At 31.0% G+C, this 17,094-nt stretch overlaps 1 protein-coding gene across 1 annotated transcript; it reads left to right on the forward strand.

Annotated features, from left to right (window-relative positions):
• The first annotated feature begins 701 nt into the window (after positions 1-701).
• On the forward strand, positions 702-15,892 carry Ctr9. Its single transcript, XM_964348.4, has 10 exons — positions 702-858; positions 908-1,006; positions 1,066-1,305; positions 1,357-1,579; positions 5,981-6,222; positions 6,274-6,501; positions 10,181-10,882; positions 13,931-14,260; positions 14,316-14,578; positions 14,625-15,892. Exons 1-10 carry the CDS (start codon positions 817-819, stop codon positions 15,817-15,819), a joined length of 3,564 nt encoding a protein of 1,187 aa, XP_969441.2. The 5' UTR covers positions 702-816; the 3' UTR covers positions 15,820-15,892.
• The last annotated feature ends 1,202 nt before the right edge of the window (positions 15,893-17,094 follow it).

Raw genomic sequence — 17,094 nt, forward strand, 5'->3', positions numbered from 1 at the left:
TGTTTTTTTAATTAGCTTGTATAAAAAAATATTATAGTATTATCTTTTCTATAGCAGTGAAAACTTTAAGTTTAAGAGAGAAAAGCTGTTGCAAACTTTAGTTAGAATGTGGTTAAAGTGCTATTTTATCTACTCGAAAGATAAACAGATACAATCTGTCTATAAATGTATGATCGTTGTAGGTATGAGTATTAAAAAAGTTTACTGCTTCTTTCCAAAAAAAAAACGAATTGTGTTAGTATATAAAAAATTGATCTGCCGGGGTAAATAAAAATTAGTACAAATTCAAGTTCCAAAACCACCTGAGATCCTACTCTCTTTTATAAACAGTCCGTAGTTTAACATCTACTATAGAAAAAGAAAATGTTTTACATTCGCAGAATAAAGCTTTCGCTTAACAAACAGCTCGTTAAACATAAACTTCACTCGTAAATAAATATCTAGTTTAAATATGTTTTTCTTGTATTTTTTAAATTATTAAAAAATTATATAAAAATATGCAATAAAATAATTTATTTTTGTATTTGTTTAAAAAAAGTAAAGCTTTTGCTATTATTTTAATTCCTACTTTTTCTGGGGTTTTGAAATTGATTGATTTTAAATTTTATTTGTTTATAACACTCCCACGAGAGACCGCCACAAACTACAATTTTGCAGTTTTCTCCTACAGTTACGTGCAATGTTGGTTGCCTACCAGTTAGTTTATTTTAACAGTTTGTGGCTTGTGCATCATCCAATTTTCAATTTCCGATTTTTAGTGAAAAATGCCCTTTTCATGAAATATATGTGACGTGAAGTGTTAACAAACTCTTCAAAATGACTACAACAATCGAAATTCCTCTCCGTGACACGGATGAGGTTCGTTTTTCAATATTTTATTCCAAAAATAAAGTGTTGGTTTTTATAGGTTATAGAGCTTGACTCTGATCAGTTGCCTGATGGAGACGAAGTTTTGGGTATTTTACGACAAGAAAATACCCAGTTGTTTATATGGGTTAATCTTGCGGTATGTTTTTCAATGTTGTGTGCATAATATTAATATTAATGATTGTGTTTCTCCAACAGCTGGAGTATTACAAACAAGGTAAAATTGAAGATTTTATTAAAATACTTGAAGCTTCACGAACTGATGCCAATGTCGATTACCGAGACTATGAAAAGGATCAAATGCGAGCCCTTGATATGCTTGCCGCATATTATGTACAAGAAGCCAACAGGGAGAAAAATAAGGACAAAAAACGAGAGTTGTTTACTAAAGCAACTCTTCTGTACACCACAGCTGATAAAATTATTATGTACGACCAAGTAAGTCACAAATTGTAGCTAATTCACACTTGTGAGTACAAATAATTGTAGAACCATCTTTTGGGAAGGGCCTATTTTTGCCTCCTTGAAGGCGATAAGATGGAACAAGCGGATGCGCAGTTTAATTTCGTTTTGAATCAGTCACCTAATAATATACCGTCATTGTTGGGGAAAGCTTGCATTGCGTACAATAAAAAGGATTTCCGAGGGGCTTTGGCTTTTTACAAGAAAGCTTTGAGGACCAATCCAAACTGTCCTGCTGCAGTACGACTAGGTAAAATCTTGCACAATTATTAAAGTCCAGGTTTTGGGTTTCAAGAATTTTAAAAGAACTGATTTTAAGTCAAAAAACGTGGAATAGAATTTTACCCAGAATAGTACAGAAACGTATCTTTTCTATTTTACAAAACGTTTCAGAAATCAGTTACAATACACACTTATTTTTTTAAATGAAACATCTTAATATCTGTTTCAAAACTTTAAAAATAACTGTTACTTTTCGCAGTTGATTTTCTCTTTTAATTAGGGAGTTCTGTTGTCACTAAATTTTAACATAGAATCACAAGGAAACAGATTTAATTTGTAACCTATTTGACTCCAAAAAATGTAAGTGCGCTGTTGCGTTTAATATTCCACTCATGAAATAAAGCGTCCGATTTACAGCCAAACTCGTTAAATAAATAACTATTATTGCATTTTTGGAGGTAGCTTTTAATACTGTTGATTTAGACCTAAACTTTTATTGATTAATATTTTGAAAATGTATTATACACAAAACTAAGGTTAAAAAAGAAACAAAATTTCCACTAAAGAGAAAACTTAAGACCCAGATTCGTACTTATTAAAAAAAAAAAACTGAATTTACATTAATATATGTACAGAACGTTTTGGCATGAACATGTATCCTCAGCTATACAGGGTGTTAGGGAATAGCTTAGTAATATTTCCTATGCGAATTTGTCATGATAAGACGAGTTAAGAACCTTTATATTATTTTTTCAAAAAGTGCGTACATTTTTCAGAAATTTTTCTTAATCTACTTATTGAGGACCACTGTATGGTTTAGTAGTTAATTTTTACATTAAGCAAAATGGAGGTGATGGCGCGTGGCCGTTTTAAGAATTTTTCAAAATTATGGCTTTAACATGTTTATTTGTGTGGGGGTTTGAATCCTGGTCCTGACAAAAAATGTTTGTTTTTTTTTTGTAAAATTTAATAACAAAACACAAATTGAAATTGAAGAATAACGTAGTGGACCAAGAAGTTAATTTACCTCTGCTGTTTTGACAATAATATCAAAATTTATTTAAGTTTTATATATCTGGTTCAGCGGTTCTCAAAGTTTGGGACTTTAATTTCAGAACGTTTTTTTTTTGGGAAAACTATGCATTTTTGATTTAGATTTATTTTGATTAATCGATTTGTTTTGCCATTTTCTATCTACCTTTAAATTTTTGCTAAACCATTTCCTAACACGCTGGGGTTTACAATCACGACACATTAATGGTTAAATAACTTAAAAAAATAAACGGAACACCTTATATATTTGTTTTTTGCTTCCTATTTTTTTAAGACCGTAAAATTTTAAATGTCTAAAAAATTAAATAAAAACGATGTTTAACTAAATGTTAATTTTAGCAGTATGTATGTTATTCGCGCTGAGTATTAGCACGTGTTACCGTAGTAAACCATTCTGAGCTAGGGGCAAGTTTTCGAATTACGATTTTTTGGTGTAAAACTAATATTTATTTATTTAACGAGTTTGAGTGTAAATCGGACGCTTTAATTTACGAGTGAAAACGGGTGGTTTATCTTCTACGAGGTGAAATAAATCAACCGATTTACACGAAAATGAGTTGAATACAACATTTTATTCTTCGAATTAGACTCAACAAGACTTACAATTGCTTAAAATCTGTTAAAAATAATCTGACATTTCGTATTGAGAAATGCCAAACAGTTGTCAAAATTTTCTTACAGAGAAAAACCATAAATTTTGACAATGTCGAAGTGTCGAAGAGTAAATAAATACTATACATTCTTTTTTTATTTTAACTTGATTTTAACTATAATATTTCAAAAACTAATAATCACTCAGAATTTAGCGTTTACTATAAAATACTTTGTGTTTTTCCTAATGCCTGTGCATTTTTCTACAATTTATTATAATTAAAATGAATAAATTAATTACCAGTATTAAGTAGTTGTAAAAAATGGTTATTTCTTGCGTCATCTGAGAACAAGTATTGTTTAAATGTTATTTTGTGATAAAAATCTGTAAAAAATGTCGCCCGTCTTAAAAAATACTCAACTAAGAAAAATTAAAAATTTAAATAAACGTAATTTTACTAGCAAAAATTGCTATAACAATTGTTATCACAATTTTTTGCTAGAAAACGTCATTACACCATCGTTGTTTTAGAATAACACTAAAAACATAAAATTTGGATTAATTTTTCTTTTCATATTTTGAACTTTTTTGATATTAGTACATACAGAGTGCTTAAAAATCGGCGCACTAACTCAGTGGTACATTGTTGAGAAGCATGGTTAGATTACGGAAAAAGTCATATTTAAAATGTCTAGAGCTAGAGGTTGTTCCATATCTGGTAGCGCACTGACAATAACATAAAAAACTCTTGAAATACACCCACTTGGTTAAGATAATGAAATACATGAGCGTGCATTTTTCTTAGTTGTCATTTTAACATTAATAAATTTTGAGTACGAAGATACACAAAAATATTACTATTATTATTAATTATCTTCAGATCTTATTATAATTTTTTAAAGACTAACAGTGGATTTGAAACACATTTTATTATGACGCGTATGGGCATTTTTTTTCAATAGTAAACATTGATTAATGCCAAAATTCAGTCACTTTTAACAATGTCAGTTTGCCATCAGACTTGGAATAAGCTCTACACACTTATTTTGTTAACATTTTCAATTTTCATTATTTATTAATGGTTTTATGTTTCACACTAAGTAATCTTTCCTTAAAACAATGATAAATAATTATTTTTAAATTTTCTATCATACTTTAGCAGTTTTTTATAATAAAATTTATCAAAACATCACATATTCTAGATAAAATGCCAACACTGGGAATTATTATTTCCTAGGAAACCGTTTCCAAAATAATTTAATTTTATTGTTGACCAAATTTTATTGCGATCACGATTGTTATTAGACAACTTTTTGACAAAGTTACTTCCTTGGAAATTTTATGATGTGGAATTGATCCAGTTACAGGGACAGGAAATAAAACAAAATTATTTTGTTCGACTAGTTTCGTTCTAATTCCACAATGTTATTACTGTTATTACTAACGTTGCCATATATGATTTATTTAAAATTCGTTATTTTTCAATAACTACGAAAAAATTTTTTACAATTTTTACCTTCATATGTAAGCATTTCGCTACCACATACCATTGAGTTGGTACGCCGCTGTTTGAGCACCCGGTACATAGAGATAAACATTAAGTAACTGACTTTGGTCAGTAAGTAGCTGACTTTGGTCCAACTATTAGTTTAAGACATATAATATTATCCGTTTTTTTATAAACAATTGTCAGTGGCAACATCTGGTTAAAGTAGTTCGTATCGCTTTAAAATGGAAAATTGAGAAATTTGATCTATGAGTGCATTACGTACCCCATTTTTTTCTTATTTTGACACTGACAATTGTTTATAAAAAAACGGACTATAGTGAAAGATACTTTTAGCAGACTCACCCTGTAATTCCCGAGAAAATCGGCATAAAAAACTGAAAAAGCGACATCTTACAAAAAATAATCACGTTTCAATTACAAATTATGTCGAAATTAGAAGAGCTAGTACACAAAATATATCATATGTGACGATTTTATGAATTTATGTTAAAAAATATTTGTTTTGTGGATCAGAATTTTAGCGTTTTTAATCATTTTCGGCAAAATTTGACAGTTTTATATTATTTTAGAAGAAAATGTTCAATTTATCAGTAAGTCCAAATTTATGAAGGAAGCAATAGGATACTAATCACTTATTTTAAAATCTTGAACCTGTGAAGCTAATTAAAAAAAACTAGAAAACTAAAAGGCATTTCGAAAAAGATTATTCTTCAAAAATTTAGGCACAAAACGCTTGGTTCCATATCTTGGCTAACTTTGTATGGTAAAGAATAAATTTAACTTTGTATATTGTAGTACAAATAACTTTTGTATAGCTATTTTATTTTAATTTTTTTTATAATGTTAACAGATTTTGAAATAATCTGATTACTTAAGTTAAGTTTTAGTTTTAACTTAACAACATTTGGATAAGGTTACTTTATATAAATTTTCTACCATAATATTGGGACGTTTATCAGTAAAAAAAGCGTTCCTCTAATTATGTATTTGCGTTTAAAATATGACTTTATTCAGTTTTTATAGGGCAAAAAAGTAAGTTATGATAAAATATTTTGCCGACATGAGTATAGATTAGGTGATAACTGATAACACAATCTTTTTTCTTTGGAACCAGTAACTACACATCCGGGAACATGTTTGTTTGAGGTCATCGGACATCGTTGAAATGTTGACATAATTCACGCTATTGTGTGTATACTTTCTTTGCCACACCAAAAAACCTAAAATCTGGACTTGAAAAATTAGTTTTTTCATTTTAATTAATATTGATACAGGAATGGGTCACTGTTTTATGAAACTGAATAACCAAGAAAAAGCCAGATTGGCATTTGAGAGAGCACTCCAACTGGATCCACAATGTGTAGGAGCTCTGGTTGGCTTAGCTATCCTCAAATTAAATTTACAACAACCAGAATCGATTCGCAGTGGTGTTCAGATGTTATCCAAAGCTTACACCATTGATTCTTCCAATCCGATGGTTTTGAATCATTTGGCCAATCATTTCTTCTTCAAAAAAGTAATTGTTCAAACATAATTTTTACTACGATTTTTAAATGTATTTTTAAAGGATTACAGTAAAGTCCAACATTTGGCACTTCATGCCTTCCACAACACGGAAAATGAAGCAATGAGGGCTGAAAGTTGTTATCAGTTAGCGAGGGCTTTCCATGTACAGGGTGACTATGACCAAGCTTTCCAATATTACTATCAGGCGACGCAATTTGCACCGACTGCGTTTGTCCTACCACATTTCGGGTTAGGACAAATGTATATTTACCGAGGCGATGCAGAAAATGTAAGTTTTTACTTTATACAGACTGAACCAAAGGTAACGCAGATAATTTATTATATCCTATTTCAGTTTATTGTAGAATTTTGCAAAAACGCGTTTGCATTTTTTGGAGTGTTTGGTGGGATTTCTTGGCTCAAAATTTGTCGCTAGGATTTAGCTTAACATAGAGTTCTTTTCTTATACAGAAATTCTCAATTTGTGCTTTATTTCACTCCAAAAAATTCAAATGCGCTGTCAAAAAATTCTATTATGAAATGAAATGGGATTTATATCTTTGTTAAAAAAATTATTGAACAGGTCGATTTTATTTTTTACTTAATCAATTATAATTATTATGAAACAACAGGTTTTGTTCAACGAACATAATGTTCGCTAAAACCAGTGAGCGCAGCGCGACAATAATAGGCTTTTCTTAACGTATGCCTTCAAAAAAATCCAATGGAGTGTTATACTCAAAAGTAAAAGTTTTTGGAAATTGCAGATTCTGAAAGTAGACACAAAATGATGTCTAGTATATCGGTCTGAGTTATTTTAAATCGGTACTTTTTTAGTATGGTAGTATGGTACTTTTATTCGTCAGTCGTTCGCTGCATACAATTAACGCTACGACCTACGTTTGGGCTGGTAAACGTCAAATACAAATGTCAAAACCATGCGTTGTCGATTGTGACTGTATTGTGTGCTAATATTTCGCAGGAGTTTGTGTTTTGGTAAAATGACTGCTCCTGCAGCACACCTGAAGTCGCATGTAAAACAACAGAGGCAGAAATAAATAAAAGACGTAAGTCTTTCAAGCTACCGTTGTTGGCAAGTTTTCTATCTCTAGTTCTGTGACTGGCTGATTCAAAAAGGAACATTGCTGACGTCAGGTCAGGAATTTTCACCTTTTCAATTAATTTTCTCCAAAACGGTTGAGCTTTGGTTAAAATAAAAAAATATGGGTCGCCTATTTTATTGTTGGCTATCTATATAAAAATTTTCATTTTTTAGTATAACACTCCATTCCGTCGTAAACTGAAAATTTATTCCCGAAATTTTATTTAAAAAAAGAGAAAAGAAATCAGTTAACTACGACCGTTAACAAATTGTGTAATAAGAATAAATGACAGTACATCACGTCAAAATTATACGTAAAATCATCATCAAAAGGTAAAGTCACCATAGCTTTTATAACGTCAATTGTTTTTGATTCATTTTTAATTTGTTCAAATGACAACCGATTATTTGGTTGCTGTTTTTAACTATACCGGGTTCGTCAAGTTTTACACTCAGGCACTTTTCACCTCTTTGTAATTTATCTAAAATTCTAAAAAAAATCGTATGTGATTTTATTGTATAGAAGAACGATTTGACCAATTTTTAAAATGATTACTTGTATGGTGTGTTTTTTCACTTTCGCTAGTTAACTATAGTCTAATGTCAACGATCTTTGGTCCATTGGTCTATTTTGAGGTAGTGCATTGAAGTGCCTAATTAAATTTTTGAGAAAATGTGTCGTTGATCTTTAATTTCTGTTTTGATATTGGGGCAGCTTTTTTCCCATGAATTTTGGTAAAATTGTAAATCACTTCCACAAAATGTCTCCATCAGGGTGGTGGTTTTCAAAAATTTATTGCATTTGTCGTAAAATTGGTATGCGATCATTGTTGGGTTTGAAGGTTGAGGCAGCTGGTAAGAATTTTTCAGGCCCGGATTACCATTTATTTTATTTGTTTACTGTAAATGGAATGTTAATCTTTAAATCTTACGGCAAGGGTTCATGCGAATTGTAAACGAAGAATTCGTTTGTGCTTGGACCAAAATAGTCATCAATTTGAACATCTGATGTAATTTTTTAATAAAAACATTTTTAACACGTTAGTGTGCTTGTCCCGGTCCTGGCTTTAAAACCGCCCGATGGGACCGTGCCGCTAGTTGTAAAATTTCTGCAGTCATTATTGTTATTGGGGTAGGTAGTGGATCCTTTTGTTGCGGAGATTTATTACTACTCAATCTTGTCCCTCATAATACACTGAAATTTCCGATGAATAATATCAAAATGGCTTTTAATCCAATTCCAACGATTTTTTTCAAGTCAAATTTTTTTAGAATAATTTTATTTCGTATTTCCGATCCATTGATGTAAAAAACAGCTAATGTGATTTTTTGGCCAAATGGTTTTTTCTTTTTTATTGGACAAATGAATCAATTGAAAAAAATATTTTTTTCCTAGCGAGATTGGATATCAGTGCAGTGGAATATATTTATTTCATATTTTTTTTCTCTCTTCTAAGAGGTGTAAAGTGCCTGAGTGTAAAACTTGACGAACCCGGTATTCTTTTCAATCATATAAAAAGAAAAGTAAAGAAATCAAAAAAACAAGATAATATAAAAAATTTATTGAAAAGTTTATACAATGAGCTTTATCTTTATATTCTTGCTTTATTTTATCTGGGGTATTATTTTTTGTTATTTTTTTTTGTGTTTAGGTTTCATATTCAGTGTTTTATGTGCATTTTGTAAAAAAATATATGGGGTGATTCTTTTAGTGTCTACGTTGGAAACTTTTTAACTGCTAGTGTAGCTACGGCTTTGAAATTTCGTACATTTGGTTGCAATAAAAACGAAAAATCTTTAGATTGAAAACAAATTTTGTTTGTCCATTTGTCATTTATCGCATTTAAACAACTCAAACAATTTTTGCTCTAATGCTGCAGTTAAATGCATTAAAAAAGATTTAAATAATAATATGATGCTTGCGTCAAATTTGTTAGTTTGTGATTAATTATTGTCAGTTCGAATTTAACTTTTTAGTTAAAAATAGTTTCAGAGTGGTGTAATTCTCTTTCACTTAATCCCACAGATCTTATTAACTTATTAAAAAAAGTGTTTATAACGATGTAAGGAACTGCTTTAATTAGCTTAAAAATAGGTCATCCCACGACATTTTTGGATTAAACGTCGAAGTCATAAAAAACTGTTTAACAAATCTTTTTAACATCACTAAATTATTTATCTTTTGTATTTTTGATATTTTGAAGCTTTCTTTAGCTGTACCTATTTGTAAAAAATGGTCCTAAAGATACAAAGAATATAAAGATTGATATCAAAAATTTTGGATATACTGTTGTTGCTACAATTTTAAAGCTCTAGCTGTATAGAAGTTAAAAAGTTTCTAATGTAGATTCTAAAAGAATGAGCGTATTTAATGTAGATTGAGCGTTTAATCAAACGGATAAAACACATGTAAGACCCGTATGCAATACAACGTTTTATCTACAGCCAGACAATATACACTAAATCCGAGACTAAATCAATATTTTCAAATAATTTTTCAAAATTTTTATTTGATGTTTTGAAGTGACGTTTGTCAAATTAATTCTTGAAATAGAGGAAACACTGCATTAGTTCCGGCTTCGTTTTCAGTAAATTTGGCAACCACATCAAATAAAGAAAAAAAAAGATAAATTCTTCTTGTGTAATAACAACAATTTTGTTTATTTTAATTTTATTTTAAAAATGACGTGAAGACTTTAAAAACGAATGTCATAAATGTCACTATGGTGTCAAAATGTAGCGTTTACCAAAATAAAATCGACTTGTTTGGTTTTTTTTTCTTTGAAAAATGGCTTAAAAAATATAAATTTTGTGCGTAACTTTTAGTTCAGTACAGAAAATATTTATTTAATTATAAATAATTTAGGCCGCCCAATGTTTCGAAAAAGTATTAAAAGCCCAACCCGGCAATTACGAAACGATGAAAATTTTGGGTTCACTGTATGCAAACTCATCGTCTCAGTCAAAGCGCGATATCGCTAAGAATCATCTAAAAAAAGTAACGGAACAATTTCCCGATGATATTGAAGCATGGATCGAATTGGCCCAAATTTTGGAACAATCCGATCTTCAAGGCTCACTCAATGCATACGGAACGGCGATTCAAATTTTAAATAAAGACGTGCAAGCTGATATACCGACCGAAATCTTGAATAATGTAGGTGCGCTACATTACCGACTGAACAATCTAGAAGAAGCGAAGAAAAATCTCGAAGAGGCTCTAACGCGAGCTAAAACTGAAGCAGAACATGATCCACAGTATTATAATTCGATTTCGGTGACGATTACTTATAACCTGGCTAGGTTGAACGAAGCCTTGTGTTTGTTTGATAAATCTGAAAAATTGTATAAGGACATATTGAAAGAGCGACCAAATTATGTTGATTGTTATTTGAGACTGGGTTGTATGGCACGTGATAAAGGTCACATCTACGAAGCTTCTGATTGGTTTAAGGAAGCTTTGAGGTTTAATACAGAACATCCTGATGCGTGGTCATTGCTTGGTAATCTTCATTTAGCTAAGGCAGAGTGGGGACCTGGTCAGAAGAAATATGAAAGGATTTTAAAGGTATGTCGTTAATTAAAAAAATTTATACTCGTCTCCGAAACTAAGAGGTTTAGAGAAAAACGAATGACACATTCTTGGGTCCGTTTTTAAGAAAATAATTTTATTCAAAACCGCATCGTCTTTTGTTTTCGACTTATTAACAAAGATTGACATTTTAGATACACATTTGAAACAAAGATATTATGCATGCATTTTTTTACAGAGAAATTAATAATTTTATCAGATGTTTTTTTAACCATTCGTTTAGCTGTAACAATATATTGTATTTTTTTAAATAGAAATCATAGTTGCCTATGAAATTTTTGAAAAGCTTATTTTTTTCTGATTTGATATGTCTATTTGTATAATACATTGTTTTTGAATATTGCAAAAAAATAACATTTCGTTTTTTCTTTATAGTAAACCATGAAAACATTTTGGATTTTCAAATAAAACTATGACAAATATATTACTCAACAAGTATTTATACACTCTGTATTTGGAAAAATTGCGTTTTATTGCGTTTAAAGTTGAAGGAAAGTTCTAAGTTTTTTCTAGCATTTGCCTACATACTATTTCGATATATTTAAAAATATTAAGATTATCAATTTTGAAAGGAATAGGTGCAAATCCAAGTAAAAATTAAAAGTGAAAAAATCTTGAAACGAGTAAAGCTCGTATACCTTTAGTTTTTACATTGTTGAGAAAAATCTAAATTTTGTAATTTTTTTAAGCGAAAATTAAAAGAACTATACGTTTTTAAGTATGACATTCTTTGGGCACTTTTTTACAACAAATCTAAATCTGTCATTATCTTTTCCAAGTCGTTCTTGATGTCAGAGTTACAACATTCAACTTTAGTTTTTCTTATGGACGCCATATTTGATACTCGTATTTTTGAAAAAAAAAATTTGTTCCTAATTACAACGATGTATCATATGATATGATTGAATGTTACATACTAATTAAAATTTAGAAGAAAGCGTTTTTGCAAAGAGTGCTTTGGAGAAAACGTCAAAAACGTTTAAAAAACTAAATTTTTACAGTTCTAATAAATATGCGAGCTGAATTTTTATAACTTTGTCTTGTTTTGTTTTGCGAAGTATAAAATTCTAGCTTACCGTATCGTTTTTAAATAAGTAGGCTTGGAGGAAATGTGAACCTTCCAGAACCTAATTCAATTAAACCTCTAAAATCTAGTTTGTTTAAAAACAAAATTGTTGACGTTTTGTCTAAAGCACTTTTTGCAAAAATGATTTTCTCTCCATTTTATAGCATTTTAATAGCTCCAAAAACACAATAGAAACATAATTTTCTATTAAAATTAAAGTTGATACCCAGATTTCTGGTATAACCGGTTTTTGTTGAGCAGCATCTGACTGCAAATGAATATTATTGTTTATTAAAACTACTGAATTTTTTAATCCGTAACAAGAATTGACAATTTTCTTAAATTTGAGTGAATTTAATGTCTACCACTCAAAATTTTTATTTAAATTTTAGATCTCAATAGCCTGACGGCTCAGCTCTTACTTTGGGTTTTAAATTTTTAAATACTCAAAATAAGTTCCAATTTTTTCGAACGTTTGTTTTTTGACCATCTCCAGTATTGTTCAAGCTTAGTGAACGACACATTACAGTGGAGTCCGGTTATAACGAACCCGCTTATAACGAATTTCCAGTTATAAGAACTAAATTTGACTTAAAATGTGATGCAATATTTCATTTATAACGAACTTTTTATCGAATTTTGACGAATATGTTGGGGTTGATAATAACAAAGCAGCATTGAATTACTAATTTAAAACATTTTAACCAATAAAATCGTGTGTTTTTAGACATAATTACAGTGCGAATTTTCTAGTTGTGCAAATATTTTTAAAGGAAGTCAAAATAAATCAACTTGCTTTGTTCGAACTTTTACTACTTTTACTAGTTTTTTACATACAAGAGGGTGCAACCTCCACTTCTATAAAGCGTCTAAGAATTAGTCAAAAAACGCGATATCAACAAGGTTTGCGTCTTTTGAGTACTTTTTTTCAGAATTTACATGACTAATAGGCGGGAACATTTGAGCAAATGAAATTCTGTTGTATCTTTGCCAAAAAAAAATCGGTGCAACATTTTTACATTTTTCTAATTTTTTCTAGAAGGACGTGTTTTTCTGTGGGTGTTTTTGCTAATTTTAACTCAGTGTAATGGATTTTGAACAACTAAGCTCAGAGACCAGATTGATTTATAATTTTTGTTGGTATCCCAAATTTATTTGCCAACCAAAACACTCTATATTATATTTCAAAAACAATGAATATTCGGATAATGCAAATTGAGTTATTTTTACTTCTTTTGAGTTCTACTTTCACCCTTTACAATATTTGCACAACTATAAAATTCATACAGTATACATATTAGTGTTTTTCAAAGGATTCATATTTTTTTACAATAGATGTTTATTTATGCCGTCTTATTTCATAATAATAATTTTTTATATTTTTTTATATTTCTATTTCATAAAAATAATTGCTAAAAAATCTTTTTTAATTTTCAGCTAACCTGACTCCACTGTACTACTTAATTTTATTTATTGCTCGTAAACCTACAATACCGTGCTTTCGAGCTGTACACCACTGAAAAAACTGTTAAAAGTGTGCGCGCTGTTAGAAAAGTAAAATTGTAATAATTTGTTGAAATTACTTTAAAAACGAGCAATAATGGCAGAAATTCTGTCTTTGGGACACAGAAAGCGTACGTGAACTATATAAATCGAGTGAGAACAAAACACGTCACCGGAAACGAAAAAATTGTTAGGGCTGTAATTGAAGCATTCGAAGAGAATCCAATCAGCAGTGTACGACAAACATTGCCTTTTAAAATATCTGCATTTTAAATTTCATAAAAATCCATTAAAAAATATCTGCGACATCAGGCCCGAGAGTCTTAGGTGAGACACCCTGTATAAAAATGCAAAGAACAGCAGGCGATAGCGGTTTTGTAATTCGATCAGACAAAAACATTGTACTTATGTGCTTTTGAGAAAATTATTTATGGTTCAATTGTTACTATTTCCAGAATCCGGCAACTTCGCAAGACTCTTATTCCTTAATTGCTTTGGGAAACGTTTGGTTGCAAACCCTTCATCAACCAACCAAAGACAAAGAACGAGAAAAACGCCATCAAGAAAGAGCATTATCAATGTTTAAACAAGTTTTAAAAATTGACCCGAAAAACATCTGGGCTGCAAATGGAATCGGAGCCGTTTTAGCTCACAAAGGAGCGGTTAATGAAGCACGTGATATTTTCGCACAAGTTAGAGAAGCTACCGCAGATTTTTGCGACGTTTGGTTGAATATTGCACATGTTTATGTTGAACAGAAACAATTTGTCAGCGCCATACAGATGGTATTTGTAATTATTTAAACAAAACGGAACGCAATGTTTAATGTTTTGGTTTTAGTACGAAAATTGCTTGAGAAAATTTTTCAAGTATAATAACGTTGAAGTACTCCAGTATTTGGCTAGAGCGTATTATAAAGCTTCCAAGTTGAAGGAAGCAAAGATGGTGTTACTGAAAGCACGTCGAGTTGCTCCACATGATACAGTTTTACTGTATAATATTGCTTTAGTCTTACAGAGGTTAGCAACACATATTTTGAAGGACGAAAAATCGACTTTACAGACCGTTCTTCAGGCGGTACACGAACTTGGGTTATCTCTAAAGTGAGTTTAACTAATTGTGTGTCTTGTTATTTATTTTTTTTTGTAGATATTTTACTTATTTGGCTGAATTTGGTGATAAAATGCGCTATGATGTGACTTTGGCAGCTATGGAAGCACGCCAATGTAAAGATTTACTTTCTCAAGCGCAATATCACGTTGCCAGAGCACGAAGAGTAGATGAAGAAGAACGTCAATTGAGAAGGAAACAAGAAGATGAAAGAACCGCATTTAAGATGCGCCAACTTGAAGAACAGAAGAAAGTGGAAGAAGAAATGCGTTTAACCAAAGAACAGCTCCTTCAAAAACGTCAAGAATACAAAGAGAAGACTAAAAACGCTCTCCTGTTTATGGAAATTCCAAGCGAGAAAACGAAAGGAAAAGGCAAAGGTCGCAAAGATCAATACATCAGTGATTCGGGAAGTGATCGCGAAAATCAAGAAGGTGGCGAACCGAAAGAAAGAGGACGCAAAAGGCAACGAAGCAAAGACCGAAAGAGGAAAGGTGGCAGTGGACGCAAACGAAGAGAAAAAGGTGGTCATTCAGATTCGGAAAGTGATCGTCCGAAAAATAAACGCAGTCGAAAGAAGTTTAAAGAATCGAAAGGGAAGCAGAAAGATGAAGGACTCAGTGCGAAACAAAAGAGTCGGATTGTTTCGAAAGCTACTATCTCGACTAGTGAAGATGATAGTGATGATGGAAAATTGAAGATTGCAAGTGGGGATGAAAGTGATAGTCGTGGACGAAAGAGGAAGATTTCTTCGGGATCGGAAAGTCGTTCCAGATCTAGATCTCGATCCAGATCGAAGAGTGGGTCAAGATCAAGAAGTGGATCCCGTTCAAGATCACGAAGTAGTTCAAGATCGAAATCTGGTTCAAGAAGTAGAAGTGTGTCAAGGTCTAAATCACGTTCACGTTCACGATCGAAGTCTGGATCCAGATCTAGGTCCAGATCCAGAAGTCGATCCAAATCTGGATCACGGTCACGATCACGATCGCCTTCAAGGTCTAGGTCTAGGTCTAGGTCAAGGTCGCAAAGTGGGTCTAGAAGGTCTAGGTCAGGAAGTGGCTCTAGAAGTAAGAGTAGGAGCAAGAGTCGGAGTAAGAGTAGGAGCAAGAGTCGGAGTAAGAGTAGGAGCAAAAGTCGGAGTAAGAGTAGGAGTCGGAGTAGGTCTGGATCTCCTGAAAAGCAGTCAGGGAGTGAGAAAGGATCGAGAGCGTCTTCACCTGCTGGAAGTGACTAGGTTAAGGTTAGCTTTATGGTAGAACATAGTAATATTAATTATGAACAAGTAAATAAAAACTTTTATTAAACGACACATCTATACCTAACTACATACGGGGTGTCCCAGCGATGCGAAAACGTCTATTATTGATCTTTAGATGTTAGAAAATTAATCTTTTTGAACGAAAGCCGTACGTACTAAAAACAAAATCATTACATAAAAGCTAAGAATTCCAGAAAAGTAGAACTTTCACTACTTTAAAAGAAGCAATTAAGAAAATAAAAAATGAAGTGGTTTGTTGCAAGTTGGATTACTTTAAACTTTTAAATGAAATTTTTATTTTTGCGTCTAAAAGATCTTTAAATTGTTTCTCTAAAGATATTAACAGTTAAGTCTCTTTTGCTAATTACTCGAAAGATATTTAACATTAAACATTTAAAAAAATTTAATTATTGTTTCAGTAGTTAAAAAGTGAAACTTTCTCCTAATAATAACTTACCCTTAGACTATTATTTGTCATTTACTACAGTGAAATAACTAAAATTTTAAAGTTTATGACCAATTTTTAAATTTCCGTATAAACTCCAACAAATGGTCGGTCTGTGGTGGAGTTGCTATGGTTATAATATGGTTTACTATGGTAACAAACAATGCTCATGAATAGTGTGCATTGTTACTGAAATTAACTTTTAAAGTAAAATAATTTAGTTATTAACTTTTGGCATTTGAAACTTTATGTTTTTAGCAAGACAATTCAATAATCTTTGAGAAGCAAGAACAAGAATTAGGGTGTTCCATTTAAGATTATCAAGTTATTCAACTTTTAACAAATTTCTTAATTTAAATAAAACGTGTTTATGTCAAACAATCAAATTATTTCAAAAACTCATGAGAATCAAATGATACAAGTTGATATTAAAAGCGACGTCCAAAAATGCATTAAAATTTAGAGTGTTTCATTTGAAAAAACATAACTTCAGTGTATTTTAATATTGGAATACTCTGTATATGTTCCGCAATATTTTAAAAACACGCAGCAAGAACGCGCTGTAATATAAAAAAAGTCAATATCGTTAATAATAAACAAGTCACAGAGCTTTTTCGGATCGTTGGGACAGCCTGTATAAAATTACTTGTCCTTGTACTGACAACATCCTAAACGGCTTTGCATTGACAAAGGAGAACGTTTCTATTTTATGTAAATCTAATGATCACTCAAATTTTGATTTTTTGGTATAAATCGAAGTCTCTTCAAAGGAGCAATTCGTATCATTGCGCAAACTTCGTAGCTCT

The sequence above is a fragment of the Tribolium castaneum genome, chromosome 4 (genome assembly GCF_031307605.1).
Source record: "Tribolium castaneum strain GA2 chromosome 4, icTriCast1.1, whole genome shotgun sequence".
Classification (NCBI taxonomy): domain Eukaryota; kingdom Metazoa; phylum Arthropoda; class Insecta; order Coleoptera; family Tenebrionidae; genus Tribolium; species Tribolium castaneum.

Coding starts and splice junctions, on each gene's coding strand:
- Ctr9 (XM_964348.4), top strand. CDS start 817: ATGACTACAACAATCGAAATTCCTCTCCGTGACACGGATGAG. Junction 6,502..10,180: donor ACCGAGGCGATGCAGAAAAT/GTAAGTTTTTAC, acceptor TAAATAATTTAG/GCCGCCCAATGTTTCGAAAA. Junction 14,261..14,315: donor TTGTCAGCGCCATACAGATG/GTATTTGTAATT, acceptor TTTTGGTTTTAG/TACGAAAATTGCTTGAGAAA.